The sequence below is a fragment of the Lampetra fluviatilis genome, chromosome 19 (assembly GCF_964198595.1).
Source record: "Lampetra fluviatilis chromosome 19, kcLamFluv1.1, whole genome shotgun sequence".
Taxonomy (NCBI): domain Eukaryota; kingdom Metazoa; phylum Chordata; class Hyperoartia; order Petromyzontiformes; family Petromyzontidae; genus Lampetra; species Lampetra fluviatilis.
In genome coordinates, this window is record NC_136293.1 from 3370478 (window position 1) to 3395690 (window position 25213).

The 25213-nt window shown below is 43.7% G+C and overlaps 1 protein-coding gene across 7 annotated transcripts; it reads left to right on the forward strand.

Annotated features, from left to right (window-relative positions):
* The first annotated feature begins 464 nt into the window (after window positions 1-464).
* COMMD5 (COMM domain containing 5) lies at window positions 465-24795 on the forward strand. 7 transcript variants are annotated; one of them, XM_078864826.1, is made up of 8 exons: window positions 465-539; window positions 1824-1970; window positions 5519-5673; window positions 6921-6949; window positions 16770-16820; window positions 19261-19356; window positions 22996-23071; window positions 24076-24795. In XM_078864826.1, the coding sequence occupies exons 2-8, from the start codon at window positions 1844-1846 to the stop codon at window positions 24175-24177; spliced, it is 636 nt and encodes a 211-aa protein (XP_078720952.1). In that variant the 5' UTR covers window positions 465-539; window positions 1824-1843; the 3' UTR covers window positions 24178-24795. The 7 variants fall into 7 exon arrangements, with proteins under 7 accessions (XP_078720952.1, XP_078720954.1, XP_078720951.1 ...); XM_078864828.1 differs by having other exon boundaries at window positions 467-583; XM_078864825.1 differs by having other exon boundaries at window positions 474-659; window positions 1816-1970.
* Window positions 24796-25213: the final 418 nt, after the last annotated feature.

Genomic DNA, 25213 nt, shown 5'->3' on the forward strand with positions numbered 1-25213 from the left:
AGTCACGTAGGTATAAAATAAAATAAATGTAATCACGACGTTTCGGGCGCAGCACAAGCGTCCGTCATCAGGTGGGACAACCACAGCAAGAAACAATTGCTGAAGTTGGCAAAAGGGCTGCTGTAACAAGAGGCTATATCGGTAAGATAGGGGGGAGGAGCAAGGGGTTGGAGAGATAGAAGAGGGGGGGGTAGGGAGAGGGGAGTGCTGCGAAAACGTTTAGAGGACGAGCAGACAAAATGCTGGAAATTTCTACGTGATAAGCCACTTCGTTGAGCTGTTATATGTGATGGCCAAGTCGCCTCTGGAAAAAAAGCTATGCATAGCTCAGTGGGGGTCTGACCTGCCCCAAAAAAAAATTGCTTAACAGTTTAGTTTTGAGATTTGTGAATCCAATCTCTGATGAGACTCGGAGGGATTTCTCCCTCTGTTCTGGCACCGGGCTGAGGGCGCGTGCACTTGGTCACGTGACGCGTCACGCGCCCTTCCGTCGACGGCAGGAGGCGAAGCGGCGCGTCCCTCAAATCCCCGATCCCGCGGTAAATTCACCGCGATCCCACGGTGAATTATCCGCGATCCCACGGTGAATTATCCACGATCTCACGGTGAATTATCCGCGGCCAGGCGAGGCGGGGCGAGCGAGAGTGCCGCTCTTGTCTGTGAGTTTGAGCATCGTATCTCCGCCACTGAGCTGGTCCCGGCTGGTCTCTCTCCGTGCGGTCGTTATCACCGGGTTCTGGTATCCACTTCTTTGTGTTTAAATTATTTTAAAACGTCAAGCGGCCAGCAACAAGCATCATTGAACGTCGTGCGCTGCTCAGGGTCGCCTTTGCTCACGGGATGTGGGGGGGGGGCGACGTGACGAGTATCGTTCGTGGGGCTGTACCGGCTTCTCTCACAACGCGCGGCAGCTTCGTTACCGTGGTTTTTTGGGATTATTGTAGTGGGAAGAGCCGCACTTGAGCGGTCTACATTGGGTGCAGTCGCGCGTGGCCAGGGTGTAAGAGTAAGCAAACACACGCTCTCGAGCAGGGAGTTCGGCAACCTGCGGTTCTTTAAGGATTGCTTCGTGACGTTATTTATTTAGGGCCGTCTTGTATTCACTACGTACATTGAGACTCTTGATTTTTTTGACAATTCGAAAAAAATTGGCAGTGCTGAGGGTTAGGTGGCTCGTGGGCTGCAGAAAAATCCTGTCCCAATTGGGGTCTCAGCCAGGGCTGAGATGATATTTAGTGCTATCAAGATGTATTTAACTCTGGTTTGAAAATGCATCTCTATTATAACTGGCCTTCCCTCTTTAGCTTGGTCGGTTGCCCTGGTTCTGTTTTTGTTTCATGCTTTCCATGCGTTGCGCATTGAGATCCTAAGATGGAATGCGCATTCTAAATTTGAATGATTCTTGATGATATGTATTCTTGCACCGCATAGTCAAAATCAAAATAGAGAAATGAAAAACGACTACGCATATGACTCATCGATTAGTTAATGTGTATACCCGTAATGTGAGCATTACATTGTTGGTAGAAATGTATTCGTTATTTATGCTAATTTTATGGCTTACATTACTGCTAATGTGACCAACAAATCTGAATAAAATACAATACAAACGAGACGGTAAATAAACGAAACTATAAAAAATAATCCGTCTTTGGTTTGAAGTGCGAGTTAAATTCATGACAATTCATTGAATGGTGTGAAGGTGAATCCTACAAATAAATTATGGCTGGTTTATCCACGTCTTCAACTCTCTGAATGCTGCCTCCCCCACCACATACACCCTCCTGCTGCTCATTCCCTTTCCACCTCTGTGAGCTCGTCAGGCTGGTGACCGCTCTTGCAGATGGCCATGGCTGTGGCCGTTGAGCAGCGCATCTCCTTCCTGGGCTTGAAGCCACCCCGAGAGGTGGAGGTCATGGTGGGCCTTGTCCGAGATATGGACGCCAGTTGCTTCTGCTCCATACTCGATGGTGAGCTGTGTATGTGTATGTATGTTGAACGTCTTTCGCACCGTACATAGCCAACCGTGCCAATGGGATCTGCGCACGAGCACCTGGTGCCTGCTCATTTGGTGTAGTGTGATTACCGTTTAGTCGAATTTTGCCAACCGGGTCGAATCAATCTTTCCGTCATGTGGCTCAAGGTTTTCTCTATGGGGCGATGACGTGGCCCGTTGGTGGCGTGTTCGACGCTTGTTAGAGAGGTCCGTGGTTCGCATCAGGCAGGCCTCCGCAGTTATTACTGTGAGTGTATGAACGGTAAATTACGATTAATAACCCTGCAATGAACGTTAAAGATCCCATGGCATTCTAAGAGAGGAGGCCATTCTGTAATGGCGTCATGGTCCAATTTAGCCATATTTGAAAATTACTTGCAAATGTCTTAATTGGGATTAAATTCCAATTAGCTCAATTGGGGTTATACATAGCAATGTTGCCACCGACTAAGAAATACTCCACACTATGTGAAACATAGCGCCTTTGTGATAGCCTTGCGCTTTAAGAATGCTGCGAATACCAAATGTTAAATAATTGTTACATGATTAGTCTTTGATGGCTGCGGTGCCTTTGTCGTTAACCTTCCCTATATCCTGCATACGCATCCCAATCACCACAACCTCGTCTGCTGGCACGAATTTGAATCACTGGGGGCTTGTTATCTGCTCCACCACGAAGCCCTTACTATCTTTTCCATGCCATGTGCATCACATAATATAATTGTTGCTTGTTAAAAGCATTAACCCCCAAAATTGATTTCTAAGATAAACCGAAGAGTCACAATATTTGTATTTATCGTATTATCCTGTTTAGAGTGCACATTATGCGACAGTACATCACACTCCATTACATTGACCCATTTGTACCTGGCACCACTCAAACAGCCTGTTATCTTGAAATTATTAACTACGTTAATAGACAGAGTTAAAACCCAGCAATCCATATCTGAGTCATATGGCTGTAAATTAACCAGTTGTGCAGGTTATTTGATTGCACTAGTGATGTATTTTGTCTCCAGTTGAGTGGAGTTACAAGCAAGTCCTTGGCTTTCTAATTGAGGGAGGGAACACAGCAGTGGCATAATCATTCACTGCAATTCAGTTCAAGAATTATGTTTTGGTCTAATTTGTAAGGATATCAATGGGGGGAAAGATATGTGACCATACTCCACTCCATTGGTCAGTACGGATTAGTGAACATAAACAGGTTTAAGACATTGTTTTGCCCATAATAGAGTTTTTTTTGGGTTAGATTGCGTAAATATATAAATGTGTCATTAAAACCCGCCACCACCCAACACAGCCAACTAGTAAGGGTTGTCACGTAAACAGAACATGCCAATTCGTCACTAGTACAGCACACCGGTGTGTTGGAGAGCCAAGCCACAACATTTACAATCAGACTTTCGCCAGTAATTACAACTAACTTCATTCGGTGACAGCTAGATTTGTGGAGAAGTCTAACTGTTTCATTCCTTATATGTGAGGACCACGCTTCTACACTCTTGCACAAAGTGGGGGGGGGGGATTACTGAGTCAATGTACATTAAGCATGTGCATGATACGAGCCCTTTGAACGTGTCCTTCCTGTCTATTGTGTGTATTAAAATAGCCTACCAACGGTAATCCCTATTGAAGTATACTGCCCTTTATCGGCATGCATTCAAATAATGTATTATTTGATGATTCGCAGCACTAAGGCGGTAGCTATCCGAACGGTTACAATTATTTTTAGTTATTTCAATTTCGATAGATTCTCTAATTAGACTTGGCCAGTAGTAGCTAGTTTTGCATAGAACTTCAACATTATCAAAATCAATTGAGTGTCCTTGTAGGCACGTATGTTCTGCTACTGCTGACAGTTGTATTTGGGAGAATTTAATATTTTTCTGATGTTCTTTTAGTCTCGTGCTGATCATTCGTCCTGTTTGCCCAACATAACATTTTCCACACGTGCGGTTAATCCTGTACACACCTTCTGTTGATAACTTCTTTTGTATCAGATATTAATTTCTGTTTTTATGTACTATGCCAAATTTGACTCAGATTATTCTTTGGTTCTTTCGGTTAAGTCACGTCTAAAGATAAAATAATAAATTAAAATAATAGCGACGTTTCGATTGCAACACAAGCAATCATCATCAGGCATAAAAGAAATAGCAACAAAAATCTAACTAGAAAACTATAGACAGACATACAAGCAGACAGACATCACAAGGACACAGAGAGAGGACACATATCGGCACAGAGAGAGGGGTCATTTCTGTGACGGTCCCTTATATATATTTAACACATATCGGCACAGAGAGAGGGGTCGTTTCTGTGACGGTCCCTTAAATATATATAAGGGACCGTCACAGAAACGACCCGTCTCTCTGTGCCGATATGTGTCCTCTCTCTGTGTCCTTGTGATGTCTGTCTGCTTGTATGTCTGTCTATAGTTTTCTAGTTAGATTTTTGTTGTTATTTCTTTTATGCCTGATGATGATTGCTTGTGTTGCAATCGAAACGTCGCTATTATTTTAATTTATTATTTTATTTTTAGACGTGACTTAACCGAAAGAACCAAAGAATAATTCCTGCAGTCACGAAAGCTCCAAAATTAAGATTGAACCACTTCTACGGGGAAGTTTTAAGCTTATCTTTTTTTTCTCTCTGGCTATTTGTTCTCTCTGCCTGTGTCCTCTCTTTGGAATTTTCACACTTCAATTCTAACTTAGCAATCTTTGAAATACGTAATCAACCAGGCTATGCGTTAATTGTGTGTTGACCGACTCTCTGTGTTGCATTACATCACATTTCGATATTTTGCGAGGTTATTTAATTTTAGTGTGCCTTTCTCCTAATTTTCAAGCTTGCGTGCCGTGCCACGTCGTCATCTTACTTGCGCAGCAGCAACACGTTGCCGTCCACTCATTGATATGCTAATTTTCTCTGCCCCCTCCCTCTCTCCGTCCCCGCCCCCCCCTCTCTATATTTAAGGGACCGTCACAGAAACGACCCCTCTCTCTGTGTCGATATGTGTCCTCTCTCTGTGTCCTTGTGATGTCTGTCTGCTTGTATGTCTGTCTATAGTTTTCTAGTTAGATTTTTGTTGCTATTTCTTTTATGCCTGATGATGATTGCTTGTGTTGCAATCGAAACGTCGCTATTATTTTAATTTATTATTTTATCTTTAGACGTGACTTAACCGAAAGAACCAAAGAATAATTCCTGCAGTCACGAAAGCTCCAAAATTAAGATTTGACTCAGATGTTTTATTTTTCCAAACATCTGGCTAGTTTATCAGTTACTCCCTCAATGTACGGTATTTTGTTTGTTTTGATTACTTAGGCAGTTTCAATGCTCATGTTATTTGATTTGGTTTTGGTATTCAATGCCCTGTTTTGTGCATCATTGTAACCGTTCATTTGCAGCACTTCTTTAAAGATATTAAGCTTAACCCTAATTATATTCTCAGGCCATAGTCCTGTGTGTGAGAGACTCTCCCATTGGCTGGCGTGGCGTTGGGTGCTTTTGCAGTAGTGGCCGCATCTCTGGAGGGGCGCGACTGCTCCCGAGATGTGCAGGCGTTGGCCTCCTCACTGCCGCTGTCTCGTGAGCACCTGAGCCATGTCATCTCGGGGACATACACCATCCTACAGACCGCTCTGCGACTCTCCACGCTCAAACAAGAGGTTAATTATGGAAGCATGACATACACTATAAACTATTTACCAAGTGAGGCCCATTGAGCTATATAGCTCTTTTTTAGAAACAACCAGGCCACAAATGATAGCTCAACGACGTGGCTTATCACATGGAAATGTATAGCAGCCAAATATTCGTAAATGCATGTTGATTCTAAATGTGGAGGGAAATACTGGAGGACCCGAAGAAAAATCCATGCGACTACAGGGATAACATGCAGACCCCAAATATGTAAGCGTCAGGGTCTGGATTGAACCCACGGCTTGCTGTATACTTGACACAAGGTAATTAACATGTTGTCACTGTGGCGCCTAACAAACGAGAAACTGAACAAACAAGGACCTGTGGAAAAGAGCAATGCCCTCGTGGATACTGGTAGCACTTGAGTGACACTCTAGGTTATATGAACTCAGTTCAGAGGAGATTCATTGGTTTTTGCCTTGGGGGTACAAAGTCTTTCTTTAGGAAAAGACAACCAAGAAATAAAATTGAATTGTTTCCCTCCTCATCGTAACTCCCTACTCAACTGAGCTTGGAGTCGTGCTTATCTCCATTTGGTATCCTGAGCTGTTGAAAACTTCACAATTCTACGGAAAGAAGCAGTTTCTCAAGAGAGCAACCCCTGACCGGGATTTGCAATTGCAGCCTTCAGATTTAAGAGTTGAGTGCTCTGCTGCAGTACTACCTTACTGGATTGTTCAGAATAATGCTTTCAACTTGTGCAATGTAACTGGAGATGCAAAACCTACTTCAATTGAAAATAATGTCAACTTTGGCTTGTCAATTTAATTTCAATAATTCTTGTCCCGGTACACCCTCCACCAATCCGCTTGACAGTGCCACTTAATGAGATACGACCATACGGTGGCGCTGTTGTAACACTAGTGCGGGGGTGGGCAACCAAAATAATGCATTTTTTTGTCGATTTCGTTAACAAAAGCCGCAATGCTTGTGGTGTTCCAGAATAATTAACATCAGGAAGCAGCCCTTAAAAGAGCCGCATGCGGCTCCGGAGCTGCAGGTTGTCGACCACTGCACTAGTAGTGCATCGAATGTATGGTATAGCATTCAGGTACCACTGGCTTACAGCAGTGGCTCCCAGTGCTTGGTGTAAATGCAACCATCTCTAGGGAGAAGCCACGTAATCTGCTCTGGCTCTCGCTCTCATGCGTCACAATTCATTTTGCCTGTCTCATTACCCATGATTCATTCACCTATTTTCTTTTTTTTACAGATGTTCAAAGATGACCTGCAGCACCTCCGGTAATTACTTCTTATGCTTGTGATGTCAGTTCATTGCTTCACGTTGTTATGCATCATCTCCTCGAAGCCTACCTTACAAGCGCATTGTGAGGGCGGAGGGGGGGGAGCCCTGGAGGAAACTAATATTTGACATTCTTATTTATCAATAAATGTCATCAGGGTTAAGTAATATGAATTTGTGCCAGGTCTTGGCTTAAAGAGGGCACACCAACTTAACGCTACTAACGAGTTGTTTAATATTCCGAAGGAAGTTGTTGGCATGATTTAGATAAGATAAGTGGGATGTTAATATAGAGGTGTACCACAATATCGTTTTCACAATACTATTCTAGAAATTGCATTGGGAGCCACTACTATAGAAATCGTCACAATACGAGATAATGTAAAATTTAACAATAACAATTTTTATATCAGTTGCCTTTAAATTTGCTATCGTATTTTACATTCTTAGCACTTTTTTTGCTTTGGTGTACTTGAAGTTTGAATGAAGAATGCTTAAAAGTTCTTGTGATGAGGTGACATTTAAGAGTCACACCCCTAACATCCCTCTGTGGTAGTTCTAGCTGGTGGGACAGTGGTTTATGAGTATAAGTGTGGAGAAACCTGATTATGCAGATTTACCTGCTATAAAAGGGGCAACAAAGAAGGGGTTTGGGGGCTGGGTGGTTGCAGCAGCCAGGAGCCGGACGCCTCTACCTACTGCTGGAGTGTGGAAACACCACACAAAAGGGAGGCAGCAGGGTTCGACATACTGTGAGTGCAGAGACACCACCCCAAGGGTGCCACCTGCTCTAAATACTGTTGATGTGGATACACCACCCCAAAGGAGCTTACCTGCTCTTATCTACTGCTGCAGGGTGAACAAACCACCCAAAGGGAGCCACTTGTGGCGTTCTGCCTATCTATAAAAGTGTGACGAAACAACCAACCCGCCTGGTGTGTTACGTCTCTCCCCAAGGAATCACACTCCTTCCAACTATTCCGAATTGTTACATTTGTAGTGTCGATGGGGCGGGAGACAGGATGCTTGAGGAAGTACCTTCTTTATTAACACTCTTAGGTTCACAGGTTCACCCTCGTTCCTTCCAAGTTATATAGCCTAGACACAACCTTGACACGCGTTACTGACGACGGCGTCAACCGAGACAGTCAACAACGATCCGGCCGCGCAATTATTGAGTGAAGGCGGTGAAGATGACAGTGATGATGAAACGAGTCCACTTCCCAGAACCGGCAGCCTGGAGCTCTCGCTCTGTGCTGCTTTTATCCTACTCGGCGCGGCCTGGCTCCGCCCTAGCCGCGCCTCCCTTCTCGAACCCACTAGCGGGTTCCCGGGGCTTCCAGATGAGATCTTCTGTGACCCTTGCCCCAGTTCCTCTGCCCTGCCGGCACACCCGTGTATATGCTCAACGTCGCGTGTGCTGTCCACCGCAGTTGCCGCTGCTATCCAGCAGTTGGTGCTTTTTCACTACATCACGCCTCCCTCCGTTAAAAAAAACCGGTGGACAGGCAGAGCAACCCCTAAACCCAACAAACACCCCTAACACCGAATCAACTGAACACAAAGGGAAGAAAAATAACAGTCGTGACACAACCACGGTGCCCCCCGCGAACCAACAACACACAGCACAACGCGGCGGCCCCCGCAAACTGACAACACACAGCACAACACGGCGCTCTCCGCGAACCGACAACATACCCAACACAACCCCTGACACAGGCCCTTACCCCTAACACCCTCTTTTCCCCGAATCCCACCGTGCAATGGAGAGTCTGATTTTACCGGAACGTAGCTCGCGTAAGCCGGTCACCCCCGCCTTAGCAGGGTCTTGCACCCCTTGGACTCCGAGGAATGGAGAGAGAAGCAGGAAGAAGAAAAATAATGGCCTAAAGGGCGCGGCCCCTCCCTGAATTTTCTGCCACACCTGTCCTGATCCGGTCCCCAACACCTCACACATGGCGGCCTCGGAAGGCCTCAGAGACCCGGGTCTGGTGGGGCTTGGGAAGACGTTGCCGGCGGGTCGGAGGGCGTCGGTGGCACTGCCGGCGCCCCGCTGACACCCCGGCATACTATAGTGATGTGGCCTGACCGGTCACACATTAAACACTTAGCCGTGGGTTACCAGGGCGGAGAGGGTCGCCCCGGCCGCCAATCCACCCGCGGGGACCCTCTCACGCGTGTCCCCCGGCCACCCAACACTTGCCATCATATTCTCAATCCGCCATGGCCCAGCCTCTATCTTTGGCCAATGCTGGTGGCCCTCGTAGTCTTAAATTTATCGGGCCACTGTTAAGGATGAGATCTCTGCACCGGCAGCGAAGGGCAGGGCAATCTTCAACTCCCGTGCCAGCGCCCTCAGCCTTTCCACCGCAGTAAGTCGAGCGCCCCCTCACTCAAGTGTGGGTATGCCTCTGGTCCCAGCGCCAGCAACACCTCCCGGAAAGCGTAGGGCATCTCGGCCTCCCTTCGCTCTCTCTGGAGGAACCTTGTGTGGGCATCTTGTGGCAGGCCAAACATTGCCCCTTGCAGCGCCGCCGACATCGGCGCCCTTCCCTCACATTCCCGCGTTCGCCTCAAAATGGTCTTCCAGAGGCAAAATGGCGCCCACCATATGCACAGTCTCCGGTCCGGGCTCCTCCACTCCTGCTCCGACGAAAACTCCAGCCTGGGTCTCCCCGTGACTCCTGTCCGCGCCGCTAACTGCGGCGTGCCTCCCACGACGTCTCGCACCGCCCTTGACACGGCGGTCCTAGACCATGCCACGTGGTCGGCGTGCGACCGCGGAAAAATTGCGCCGCTCTCCTGCCGATGCACAGCCGCTCTCTCACGGATGCGCAGCCGCTCTCTCACAGATGCGTAGTCGCTTTCACGCAAATGCGCAGTCGCTGTCCCGCAGATGCGCAGTCGCTCTCCCGAAATTGCGTAGACGCTCTCCCGCAATTTCGCAGCCGCTTTCCCGCCATTTCGCAGCCCACAGGCTTTGTAACTGGGTCCCGGGGCTGCCGGAGGGATGAATGTTCTGCCGCTCCCGTCCTCCGAACGACACCACAGGTGGGCTCCTTGTACACCCCACTTCTGACAGGATTCTTGAGGAGGCACCTTCTTTATTAACACTCTTAGGTTCACAGGTTCGCCCTCGTTCCTTCCAAGTCGTATAGCCTAGCCTTGACACAACCCTGACCGCATTACACTGTCGACTGAGACGGCCAACAATTATCCGTCCGCGCAATTATGGAGTGAAGGCGGCAGCGACAAAGGCGGCGAAGAAGACAGTGACGACGAGATGAGTCCACTTCCCAGAACCGGCAGCCCAGAGCTCTCGCTCTCCGCTGCTTTTATCCTACTCGGCATGGCCTGGCTCCGCCCTGGCCGCACCTCCCTTCTAAAACCCACTAGCGGGTTCCAGGGGCTGCCAGATGAGGTTTTCCGTGATCCTTGCCCCAGTTCCTCCGCCCTGCCAGCACCCCCGTGTAATTGCTCAACGGCGTGTGCGCTAACTGTCCACCGCAGTTGCCTCTGCTGTCCAGCAGTCGCCGCTGCTGTCCAGCAGTCAGCGCTACGTCACTCCAGATTTAAGGGGGGGAGGTCCAGGATTTGTCCAGCCGTTTGTAATTATTCAGAGGCATAGCTTCAGAGAAGTGTGATTCCTTGAGTTGGGAAAAACCACAGAATGGATTGCGAGAAAAATTATGGAACTTGAAGAGTTTGTGTTCGTGAACATAAGGCTGATCTGAAACAGGGAAGGACCAATACCTCGGCCGTGGCTGATCATTGTTTTCATGCGATGGGCTCACACAGCCACCTCTCTCACAGAGCTCGAGGTTTTTGCTTTGTGATCTTCCATTAACATGCTAATCTCTCACATTAACATAGCCACTTTAGGGCACCCGCCGTGAAGGCCTCTCAACGATCTTACATTATCATGCTAATTTTTACTGGGCAGCCCTTTGATTGGTGGGAAAACCCACCACCGCCGCGGTCACTGCCCACCACTTACATTAACATTGGCTGCTGACATTTGGGCTATGCCCATTTCAAACCTTTCTAAACAGTTTACCTTTAGAAGCTAACCCCCTATTCCTGATGACGACCATTTGTGTTGTGATCGAAACGTCATAGTTTTTTGTTATTTTTTTGTTATTTTCTTCGAACCTATCTACGTGACTTTACCGAAAGACCTAAATAATTTGAAGAGTTGCGTAAATAGGTGTAATTACTGGGATATCAAGGGCCAGAACTCCAGAAGTTTTTTTTTTAATGGGAGGAAAGAGTATTACAGAGAGAAGTGAGAGAAAGAGAGAGAAGAAGAGAGGAGAGAACAGCAAGAGTGGAATTGTAAGTCCTGAAAATAAAGTCTGAGGCTATGACAACTGACTAGGACACAGAGAGGACAAGGGTTTGAGTCAACATCTGTGATACAAGCTAAACTACCACATTTTGAGGAATGCAAGATTGTTTGGATTATTTTTTTGTAATGATTCGAGATATATGCTTTTTGCCATAAATGGCGATTTGCCAGAATATCCTGGCGAATTTCTCGATTATGCTGGATGTAATTACCAGCGAAATATCGTACTCAAATTGTAAATGTTGTGGATTTACTCTCCAACACACTGGTGGGCTACAGTAGTAACTATTTGGCGTTTTGTTTACATGACAATTCCCTTACTAATTGGCTGTGTCGGGTGGTGGAGGGTTACAACACATTCATACTTAAGTGATCTAACCAAAATATCAGTACGTTTTTGACTTACGGAATCGGTTGGAGGAGACATTTCAGCTCGCGCAGCAAAACCTTCAACACACAGCAGCTAAACAGAAGCGACTACGACCCACGGACTAAGGACAGGAGGGTGGAAGTCGGGGACAGAGTGTTGTTGCTGTTGTCTACTGATCACACCAAATGACTAATGGGATGGAAGGGTTCACTTGTAATAACAAAGAAAATTGGAGAGGCTGACTACGTCGTGAATGTAAATGGGACAGAACGCATGTATCATGCAAATTTACTCAAGAAATTTGTCGAACGGGAAACTTGAGGGTGAAAACCAAACTGAGCAGCTAACAGTAGTCGTGTGTGGAGTAGTCCACATGGAAATTGTTAAAATGCCGATATATTGCTGGATGCTGAGGTAAAGGCTGGAGAGCTTGAAATGACTAGCATGCCATCTCCAGGACCTCGGGAGGCCTGGGAGGATGGCATTGCGAATTATGATTTATCCACTAACCAAAAATCACAATTGATCTCCATATTAGAAACATGCAGCTGTTCTAACGGACCAGCCCGGTAAGATTAATTTGGCCGAATTAAAAATTTTACTTATTGATCCAAAACCAATTCCTCAACGTCCATATCCAGTGCCCTTGGAAATTTAAAACCAAATTGATAAGGAAATAGAGAATATGATTGACATGGGTGTTTTCGAACCAACCGAATCAGACTATGCTAGTCCAGTTGTTCTAGTGAAAAACCGACAAATCGGTTCTGTATAGATTACACGATGTAACACAATTTTTGTTCCTGGGTAGTAAGTGTTATTTCATAATTGCTTATGCCTAAAAAGTATAGAAAATGGCTATTACTCTTTGTTTCTTTCGGTAAAGTCACGTAGGTATAAAACATAATATATCACGACATTTTGATCACCACACGAGCAATCGTCTTCAGGTGGAAGAGAGAAACAGGCTGCTGAAACAAGTCCTTATATATATAGAGCCGAGAGGGGGGGAGGGAGAGGGGTTGCCGCATCGGGCAAAAGGGTGGGGGCTAGAGATTGTGCCTAAGCGAGTGGGATATGCAAAGATCGTAACCGAGATGGGAGGGAAAGGGGGGGGTGATGCGAGAGCTGTGGAGGTGGCCATTGTATTGTGAGAGATTAGCATGTCAATGTAAACGAACCAACGCAATGGTGCCTGTGCTAGTGAGACATCCAGCTCGTTAGAAAACGAGGAAAACACACGAGGGACAGCACCACATCGAGGGAAGGAGAGAGAGACACACCGAGAGGCACACCCACGCACATAGAGAAACACACACAGAGAGACACACAGACGGACACACCCAGAGAGAGAGACACACACATAAAGACACCAACACATCGAGAGACACACACAAAGTAACACACGGAGAGAGACACACACAAAGAGACAGAGAGAGAGAGACATATAGGGAGACACAGAGAGAGAGACACACAAACCAAGAGACACACACAAAGAGACGCATACAGAGAGAGACACACTGCAACATCACAGCCAGTTATCGTCTGCTAAAAAACGAGAGCCACCGCCACATCGAGGGAAAGGGGCAACGTTAGCTTTGTTAGTGAGACATTTAGCCCGTTAATGTAAAGACATTTAACTTGTTAATGTAAATTGGTAATGCAATTCAGAGAGTCGGAAATAACTGCTGACAATGGCAGGTAGGATGTAAACATCAACAACCAGTTAAGCTCTCTCTAGAACCTTAGGCTGCTAGACCACCCAGGTGTTATATGGCCTTCCAAAAATCCATAAAGAAGGTACCCCGCTCCATCCTATCGTCTCCACCATTAACTCACCCACCTACAAACTGGACCGATTTCTGTCTGAAACCCTGCTTCCTTTCACGGGCAAGACCACCTCAGCTGTATTTAACTCAGCTCACTTGGTTTTTCTAATCAAGGACATCTCAATGTCTCCAGATGATTTGCTTGTCAGTTTTGATGTAGTCTCCCTGTTCACCAAGGTATCTGTACCTGACACCATTGCAATCATTGAAGACTTCGTCCAACAGGGACTGAATCCTGATGTACCAACTTTGGTGAGGCACTGCATTACCAACACTTACTTCACCTGGAATGGTACATTCTATAAACAAAATGAGGGTACCCCGATAGGTTCAGACAAATGCCATCCAGACATCCACCCTATGTCCCTCCTTGTGGAAGAGATACGTAGATGACACGTTCGTCATCTGGCCACATGGCCTGTCAGCACTGAACCAATTTTTCAACCACAAATTCCATACACCCAGCCATCAAATTCACCATGGAGGTGGAAAAGGATAGCAAGCTAATATTCTTGGCTGTTTTAATTGAAAAGAGACTAAATGGCTCAATGAGCCACTGTCTACAGGAAAGCCACCCATATGGATGCCTATTTATAACCTGACTCCCACCACCATCCATCCCAGAAAAACTCCCTCACCAAAACTCATAGAGCTCGATGTATTTCCGACCATCATCATCTAGCCAGTGAATTGAAACATGTACACCAAGCTTTCAAGATAAATGGATATTTAGACTACACAATCCATAAAGCTATTACCCCAACCTTTGGGAAATAACTATCTGAGGACCCAATCAAAACCATCACCTTGCCATACATAGCAGGGGTTACCAAAAAGATTTCCAAAATCATGAGCAACCACAATATCCAGGTCCGATTTAACAGAGTACATAAAATTCGTGATCTGATCCCATCTGTGAAGGATGTGATCCCTGACATGCAATACCCCGGCGTCTACAAACTAAGCTGTGTCTGCGGCAATAGCTAAATTGGGGAAACTAAGCGACATGTCTCAGACCGTGTTGGTGGAACATAAGGCAGATCTGAAACATGGTAGGACCAATACCTCGGCCGTGGCTGATCATTGTTTTAATGTGGTGGGCTCACACGAAATGTATTTCTCTATGACGAAGGTACTTTGCAACCCCACTGGCTATAAACAAAGATTTGTTCATGAAGCCATCCATATATACAGACATAGACACAATTTCAACCGAGAAGAAGGGTACAAACTGAGCAATCATTGGAAAGACGTTATCAACCAGTTTAAGGCATAAGTGGCTGTGATGTTCCCATCCTACCACCTTCGAATGTTAGTTGGTATTTTCGGCTCTCCGATTTTACATTAACAGGTTAAATTTCTCACACTTACACGCTCACCTTCACGCGCCGACCAAGAGCTTATGGCTCTGCGATCTTCCATTAACATGCTAATCTCGCACATTAACATAGCCACCTCAGCGTGCTGGCCGTGGAGGCTGCTCACCGATCTTACATTAACATGCTAATTTTTACCTGGCAGCCCTTCAATTGGTAGAAAACCCACTACCGTCGCGGTCACCGCCCACCACTTACATTAACATTAGCTGCCCCGCCCATGCTGCTGACATTTGGGCTACGCCCATTTTAAACCTTTATACACAGTTTGACTTTAGAAACTAACCCCCTTTTCCTGATGACGACCGCTTGTGTTGCGATCAAAACACCGTAGATTTTTTGTTATTTTCTTTGAACCTATCTACGTGACTTTACCGAAAGACCCAAAGAGTATCATCGATAAAAGTGTCAAAACGACCCGCCTGGTGTGTTACATCTCTCCCCAAGGAATCACACTCCTCATAAACCTACTATTCCAAATCGTTACAGTTCTTCAACTGTGTTTCACTCATTCATCCTGTCATGTCTTCTAATTATTGAAAATGACAATCTGTTGCGAGATTGAATATGCCAACAGAAAATGTGCTGTCATTACTGGAAGGCCATTAATTACTCCTGAGTACTTTTTACAAGGCAAAAAACATGAATTGTTTTTGTTCACTTGCGTTATTTCCTGAATATGCTGTCGTTAAATAAAATGTGAAAGAACGTACAATTGCCACAGATCATTTTGATATAACAATATTTTGCTCAGAGGACAATACGATTATCAAGGACCTTGTATTTTACGATCTATGTTGTATTGCTATATTTCTTTATTACAGCATGCTATTACGCTGCTGATTCATAATACACAAATAAGCCACTTCATGAAGCACAGGACTGTAGTTCGACCGCCTCACTTCCATGTAGATGTCCATGAAATTTGGGATGTCAGTGCGATTGCCTCATTATCTGCTTATCTTTGTTGCCGATGTCTTGTTAATGAGTGTGTGTATAATGAGTGTGTATGCAGTCGTGCAGGAAGGGCAGAGAGTGTTTAGCCCAGTAAGTGGGGGGGGGTCGCAGCACAGTTGGCAGCATAGTTGGCCAGGAGGTGCGAATTCCAGACTGCAGAGACAGAAGTCAACCAGCAGCTGACGGAGGTTTTCGAGAGACAAACAGCTTTGTTACTGTTGCGAAGAGCACATAATGGACAGTAGATGATAGGGAGGAGATATGAAGGGGCCAGTTCCTTGAAAACTTTGAAGAACATATTTTATTTTATTTTACTCAGGAGTGCATCAGGACCCAGTGGAGGAGGATTGGGGGGTGGTGTGGTCTAATTTGCCAGTGTGGGTGTGAAGTCTTGTGTTGGTGCATTGGGCCGTTTGGAGAGGAGGGATTTAGTCATGTTAGCTGGGGAAAGATTGAACCAAATTAAGATGAGACTAAGCAGTATGAGATGACTGTGGTGACTCACTATTCGAGGTTGGATGGCATTTTCACTATTCGAGGTTGGATGGAATTTTGCTTGATTTGGACTTGATATTTTGTGTTTTTCTCATTGTTCAAATACTTTGAGTGATTGTAAATATTGCATATTTGCTAATGAATTTCCATTACCAAATTGTAAATTGGATTTGTTGCATGGCCATTTGGATTTTAGGCTGATACTGATATTAATTGCACATGAGAATTCATGTTACGTATGGGTTGTTATTCCTTGGACACAAGAATCGGCCGAAAAGCCTTTTGGCCCATTCAAAATTGTGGATTTCCCGAGTTAAAAACTCAACTATTAAATTAGAAAACAAGATATTTTATAATTATTGCCACATTCATTTGAAATGTTTTGTTTCAGGTTGCATGTAGATTAACACAATCTTCTGTTTCTGTGTTGTTTTATGATTTCAGAATACCTGAAAAACACCTGGCCGAGTTTGTGAATGTCCTTTATGGGAAAAAGTGAGTGCAATTAGAGACTTAAAAAGACACCTCGTTTTCGTGGCTCGAAAACATACTTTTTTAGGAGATGCACAACAAGGCCTACCGATAACTTGTCTGATTTCTGTGCAATGTTTTGCAAAAGCCATTAAATGTAAATCAGGGCAGTTATGTCACTTGGACCATGTGTCCAATGGTGCGTGTTACGTAACGTGGCTCACATCACACGGCACTGCCCACATTGTTGGATGCCACATAACACAGTGCAGATTGTATACTCTGCATGCTCCGTACAAATGGTGATGTGTAAGTATTACGATTGTAGGTTATGCCTTTACGTAACACAGCCAAACATGATATCCTGAACAATTTTCAACACTTAATTATTTGCCAAGGTCCTGCAAAAATATTGTAGTACTCAATTATGTTGTGGTTGTGGACCAGAAACTTCAAGCTTTGTTCAAACGTTGTGGTTTTCATTACTACTTGAAAGAAATCTTATTTTTTACGCATCTTTTTTATAGCATTTTTTTTTTTTTTACGTGTCAAAATTACCTTTTCCAAACAGTATGGTAACATCAATAAAATATTTTTTTGGCTTAGGTCGCATAAATATATATATATATCGTTAAAACCTGCCACCACCCGACACAGCCAACTAGTAAGGGTTGTCACGTAAACAGAACATGCCAATTCGTCACTAGTACAGCACACCGGTGTTGGAGAGCCAAGCCATTTACATTGTAAATGTACTAGTTGGCTGTGTCGGGTGGTGGCGGGTTTAACGACACATTTATATATTTACGCGATCTACCCCAAAAACCTCTTATGGATGATATTTGTCGCGAACACCTACGTGTTAAACCAGTATGGTAACAGTAATTATATGCTGGGTCTTGCGTGAGATGACAACTGCAATAATATATTGTTACCGTACCACCTAAATTAAATCACTGGCCAGACTTACCAACACCTCATTGAATGCTAATGCCGTTACTGATATGCTTTTATATTCTTGGATCTTTCGGTCAAGTCACGTAGAAGGGCAGCTGCTTGTGTTGTGGTCGAAACGTGAGAATTTTATTGTTTTATTTTATTATTTCCCTTCTACGTGACTTTACCGAAAGATCCAAGAATATGAATCCCTGTTGTCCCGAAAGCTTTCAATTGAAATTTGATATTCTTTTGCAGTGACTCGGACAATTGTAACTATAGAGGTGTATTTATTTATTATTTAGGCGCTTCACGCAGATAACTTGAAGTTGGACAGGGATAACGCACAGATCACTTGGGCCAGGGATAACGCACAGGTAACGTTGGCCAGGGATGGCACGCAAGTAGCAACGACGCAAAGGCAGCGGCAACGCGAAGATAGCGACGGCCCGAAGAGAGTGATGGCATGAAGACAGTCGACCCTGATCCTCTCGCCTCCTTTTATTCCCGGCGTGGCCCTCACTCCACCCCCGGCCATGCGCCCTTTCTCGACCTTTATAGCCCATTCCCAAAATTCCCAGATGATTCCCTTCCGTGATTACCCCTCATGACCACTGGGCCACGTACTGTTCCTGCACACGCACTGTCTCCACACACGCACTATCTCCACGCACGCACTGTCTCTACACCCACACTGTCTCTACACTTTTACCAGTTTGTCAGCAGATCACTTGTAAAAGGGGACACCAAATGTGACATGTTTAGCTTGGCATTTTATGGTATCGCATCTTGATTCGGATGAACCGTTAAGTTTATCTAACGTCGCCGTTTTGGTATCTTTTTCACGTCTTACGTTACGCAATATGGTTTATGTTACGCAGAGTCGTCAACAAAGCAAGTGGCCATATTTTAGTGTTAATATATGGGTGTTTAAGGCAACAGGAGTGCGTTGCAGTGTGGGTATGAGAGCTTTGCTTTTACCGAAGCAGCTATAAAGCATCTTATGTTTTTGTACGTATAAGTATAGTGCTGTTGAGTTCATTGAAGAATAGGGTAATCAACTTTTAATTTTAGAATAGAAAAATTACGTTAAAGTGGTGCAGATGTAATTTGCCCTCAGGAGTTTGCGATACGTGGGGTAGATATGCAGATGTAAAGGCATTGTAGTGGCACCCATGTCAGGACCGTTCACCACCAACATTGAAAAAAAAATTAATGATCTGCACAAACATCTTCACGTGACCTTGCCCATTTTTACGTAGCCTAAGCTAAATGTGAATTGAAGCCCCTCGAGATTTTACGAAAGGCGCCATACAAGCTGCAACATTATTTAATTATTAATCATATTGGCTGCTTAAAACTATTTGTTGAGTCAATTTCAAAACCTCTAAACTATAAACCAAGCAGCTTTGACGTAGTTTATCATTTGCTGCATGTGAAATGCTATGCGGAGTGCATAGCAACATGCTAGGTATCATGGAAATGATGGAATAGGAATGTACCAACTGTGCCACCTGTGTTGATCCAGGCGAGAGGCCCTGGATGCCGCATCGCTGCAGCCGCAGAGGAGTTTGCCGCAGCTGGAGAGCTGCCGATGGCGAGTGGATGTGGCAATCTCTACCAGGTGCTTACACCTCCCATAGCTGTACTTTTATTGTTGTGAGCCACCTGTAATGTCAAGATCCGACTGTATCCATCTGGTGTTCGCTGAACTGCATTGGCTTCCCGCTGCTGAACAAATAAATGATAAGGTCCTGCTCATTACAAAGTGCTTTCCACAAATGAACGACATGCCTTGCTGATCTCGTCAAGGAGCATAAACCATCACACAAACTCCGGTCTACCTCAGTGGCTTTTGGATATCCATCGAACAAAGAGTCACTGCATCGTGCACTTTCAGATACGCTTCTGAGGCCATCTGGAACGCTCTTAACGATATGAGGAAACCACTGGAGCTGTGAACTTTTAAATATAAGTTGAAAACTAATTTCATTTTGTGTTTAGTTTGTTGTCCTTCCACTGGACCTCCGATTAGCATGGTTGGCTACGTACAGTACAAAAGAAGTTCAACATACATTCCACTGCTCCGCCAAGTTCTCTCACCAGTGTCTTCCATTCCTTCTTTTGCTTAGCTGCTTCTGTCCAGTTTTGGCCTCTGAACTGTTGGTTTCATCTTGATATCTCTTCACCTCCGAGGTTCCCAGTGACGCCACAGTTGTAAGGTGTTGGACGGATGTTTAGACTTGCTTGGAGTAGAGGAGGAACACGTGTTTTCTCGTGCTGTTACTTACAGGGGGAGCCACATGTGGTTGATTTATGTGCTGCAGGGTAACTAATGATGAATCACTTCCAACTAAGCACAGTCACTCTAGCCAATGTGCTAACATGTTCACCATCCTAATCATTTTGTCGTTTCACTGAAAGCAGGCACAGTGCTTTAACCACGATGAGTGATATCATGAGCCATGGAAATCCATGTTTTATTTACTGCAGTGTGTAGTTGTGAGTGGATCTGAAGCATTAATTAAAGGTGGCATTTGGGTTATACGTTCATTCTCTAATTGGCCAGTTAAGTTACGTGTGTTGAACTCACTTATTTGCCAGTGTAAATGGTGGCATTTAGAGGTACATTTGCATATACTATTTACATTATATATTATATATAAGATTGCGATTAAGTAATGTAAATTCTAATTATGGTCGAAGGCATATACCGTATTTTCCCGCATATAACCCACGGGGTATACCACTTTTTACAAACAACAAGACTCTGCGGGGTATATGGAGGTGCGGGCTATCCCAAAAATATTTTACACGTGTGACATGTCATAACTCTCGATTTAAAGCTTTCGTGACTGCAGGGATTCATCTTCTTGGTTCATTCGGTAAAGTCACGTAAAAGGGAAATAATAAAATAATCAAAATAAAACAATAAAATACAATTCTCACGACGTTTCGGCCACAACGCAAGCAGCTGTCCTCAGGACGGCTGCTTCCCTTCTACATGACTTTACCGAATGAACCAAGAAGATGTCATAACTCGTTACATTTTTTCACTATGCAACACTTACCTTTGACTAAAGCACTGCTGAATAAACCACTAACACTAAAATTGCATATGTTATCACGTTTTAAATTATTCGAATTGTTTGTACAATGTTTACATTGCGCAATGGGAAGGGCCTTAACAAGCGTCTACCAGACGTGGAATCATAATTGCGGAGTTCCTTAGGCCGCTGCTATTGGCAGAGCACATACAGTCGCGACCATGAGTTTTGTTTCAAACTTACAATGGATTTGTTGCCAGGAGGCAATGGCGTTACCGTAGTGCCGCTATTGTCTGCGCAGTGCGCAATCTACCAGTGATGAGGTCGAATGCTGGTAAGCCTAACAGTACGCTTATTTATCTACCAGTTGCATGTTACTTATTTATTGGATATTTACTTTTGTTACTTATTTACTGTTTTAAGTTCACTCATTTACGGTTAGTTTGTTTTCTTTGTGCACGTTATGATTTAAATGTTAACAATTGTTAGTGGAATGTATTACAAATGTAAACTTTGTATTAATATGATGGAATTAAGCTTCGGTAACGACGTTAAAGATATGAATGCATGCGGGGGTATATGACGTTGCGGACTATCTGAAATTTGTTTTACACAAAACGCTATTTTTGCGGGGTATATGCATCTACGGGTTACATGTGTATGCAGGCTATATGCGGGAAAATACAGTAAAGCTGAAAATTGTCTCAAATATAGTCATCTATGGATATATAACTAGAACAATCTGAAACCCAAAATATTATAATTTAGGCCTTTAGATATTGCAGTCCAGAGGTTGATTGGTTTCACTCGTAGAACTGGATTAGCCCAAAGGACTAAACTGATTTAAGTCAAATACTAAACATTGACAAATACCCTTCACCAGTGGGCCAAGTACTTATTCTGCCATGGTTTGTCCAAGCAGAAAAAGCCATCTAAAACAATTTAAAAAAATCATTGATCTAATTTAAATTTGTAAACTGGGAATTATGGTATGTGATTGATACCATTCATTGTTTCAGTGTAATTTCCAAAAAATCGATTTTGTCAACCCAATCTCACACAGTCTAGTGATGCAACAATCCATCTGGCTGTAGCACACAAGATGATCTCATCTCTCCATCTCAGTGGCAAGACATCCTCTCTGGCGTGCTGCCTGCTTTGTCTGCCACTCCAGCCTCGACCGCAGGCCATCATCCCTTCTCGCAATGTGCCCTGCAGCAAGCTCACGTAGCTTTGTTAACAGTGAATGTAACGTTAAATGTGACCTTGCTTAGGTTTTCTAACTCGTATGTTCCTTCTTCCTCTAATCGCTGTCATTCCAATCATGCACCACTCCATGCTTCTTTGCACCCTTCTCAGCTTTTCCATTTTCTCTTGTCAATGGCCACATTTCTGATTGTCTTAGCAGGTAAAATACACTGATTAAAAACTATTTTTTAGGCACATTGGTATGCTGTTTTTTTTATGAAGTTAACATTTAAAAAACCACTCCAACTTGCTTTCATCTGCATATTAATTAAATTATCTTGATCCCCCTAAGCAGCATATGCTGATATTATATCTAGTTGTATCCATCCAGTAAATGTCTTCAATTGCTAAGCAAAGCCAATTGTGGCTATGTAATAACTGTAATATATATCTATTGCTGCTAGTTTATTGTTCATTAAATAAATTGCTGTAAATCTTGACTTAAAGCTTTTGTGACTGCAGGAATTCATATTCTTTGGGTCTTTTGGTAAAGCCACATCGATAGAACAAATAATAAAAATAATAACAATATCACGACGTTTCGATCGCAACACAAGCAATCGTCATCAGGTGACAAATATCGCTCTCCCACTATATTTTTCACCTGATGACGATTGATTGTGTTGCGATCGAAACGTCGTGATATTGTTATTATTTTTATAATTTGTTCTATCTACGTGGCTTTACCGAAAGACCCAAAGAATATAAATTGCTGTACCAACTTGATCTTCAAAATTGCTGCAAAATTTTCCAGTTTCTAGGCCTACAAGTAAATATTAGAGTTTTGAATTGCAAGTAAATGTACTTTGTCCACATTGTTCGTACTCATCAAGCAGCTCCCTTGTATTAAATTGTGCTTGATATAATGGATCCTGAGGCCCTTTGTATGTATGAACATTGAAAATCTTTCGCACCGTGCATAGCCAACCGTTCACATGAGCCTTTGTTGCCAATGTGTGTGTACGCAGTGTTCTGGCTCGTGCCTTGCGTCCCTCCGTGTTGATGCAGGTCTCATTGACCGATGGCTTCACACACCAATTTGAGGTAAAATGAATGTACAGTATTCCTTCGTTCTACACGAATTTACTATCCGTGATTTTGGCTATCCGTGAATCGTACCTGGAACTCTACACGACTGCATTGAGAGACAGAGAAAGAAACTGATTAGATAAAGTGATGAATAATAGTTTAAACTATTATTTAATAGAGGTACAAGAACAATGGGCTTGCATAAACTGGTTTATTACCATATAAGTAACCTAACAGGCAATGGATACCCATTGTCATTTAAATGCATTCATTAATCCCCTCCCCCCATTTCGCTCAAGAAGGGCTCACAAGTGATGTCATCACATCTCTATTTAAGGAATGAAATAGGAAAGATTTCTCCACAAATCTGGCTGTCGCCTGATTAATCTAGTTGTAATTACTGGCAAAACGTCGTACTCGCATTGTAAATGTTGTGGCTTTGCTCTCCAACGCACCAGTGTGCTGTATTAGTAACGAAGTGGCATGTTGTGTTTGTGACAAACCTTACTAATTGGCTGTGGCGGGTTTAATGACACGTATATTTACGCGATCTAAATCAAAACACCTGTATGGTGGATATTTAATACTTTAATAACCATGTTTTATTAACTTTTTGTCTATAATTAAAAAATTGTGTTATGATCATTTTAACGTATTTAAGAGCTTGTTTACGTATTTAAAGTAATTCATTAAAAATATTTGTTTTCGTAGGCCTATATCATTATCTACGAAATGTGCTGTTCTCAAGCATCTCTTGAATGTATCCCTCCCGAATAATGAAGGAATACTGTACAAATACATACATACCTAACTTGTAAACATGTATTTAAAAGAAATATGAAAAATCGGGCCTAGATATAACATTTCTAATGATTCAGGATTTTTTTTTATAGAAATGATGTGAAAATGTGACATGACAGAATGCAAGATTGGCATGCACGGTTACATCAAGAGTGAGACCTATCACAGAGTTAACTTATTTTGTATATATTTTTTGCATTTTCTTCCACGTTCACCAGGTCCCCGTGAGTAAGTTCCAGGAGCTGCGATACAATGTGGCACAGCTGCTCAAGGAGATGTCCGATCTGGAAAAACGAAGCATCCTCCGCATCCAGGACTGAGTTCCCGCCGGCCTCAAAATACTGCACCCCTTAACGTCCCAATCACAATCTAATCTAAATTATTTTATTTCACTCGGCAAGGCCCACTGAGCTATATAGCTCTTTCTAAGAAGCAACTTGTCCACAAATTGGAGCTCAACGAAGTGGTTTATGTGGAAATGTATAGCAGCCAAATATTCCAAATGCCCGTTGATTATAAATGTGGAGGGAAAAACCAGAGAACCAGAATAAAAATCCACGTGGCCATGGGGAGAACATTAAAACTCCAAATATACAGGGTTCAGGGTCGGGATCAAACCCACGACCTTTTGCATACCAGGTGAAGGAGATATCATCTAACCACCGCAGCTCTTCAATCTACCCTCCAACATCCCGTTCGCAAACCTTCCCAATCTCTTATCCATCACCTGCAATATACTGTCCATTATACTTCACTTTACTGAAGCCAACTTAACTCTTAATGCTTAATGAACTCTGAATTCACCATTGTATATTCTGGAGTACTTCTGCTATAGACCACGTGGTGGGCAGCAGGGCGCATTGTGGAAATCCATTGAACTGTACAGGCAAATGTTTTGATGAAATTCTGATCCAATAAAGCTCACCAGTGGCTTAAGACTTTTCATGGCTGGATTTAACATCAACATACGACGTTTAGCTCAAACTGCTTCGAGTTCCTTCAGATAGTGAACTCTGGAATCGAGTGTGCTGCCTCAGCTGCCTTTGCTCTCATTTACCTGTCGTGACATCACCAATGGATGGGTTAAAATGTAATTAGATCAAATTTAAACCATAAAAGGCCTTTTATTGTTCAATTCCCAGTCACAGTTAACACCAGAGGTACGTGATATTGGAACCAGGAATTCCCTCCACCAACCCACGCTGAAGAGATTGGTGAAATATGGTCAAACAACCTTAATGACTGACATGGTGTGGGGGAGGCTTCTATCCAGCAGTAGTGGATTGACAAAGGGCTGTAAATTATTTTTTTTTAAATATTTTGGCATGATGTGCACATTTGGCATGCCAAACAATC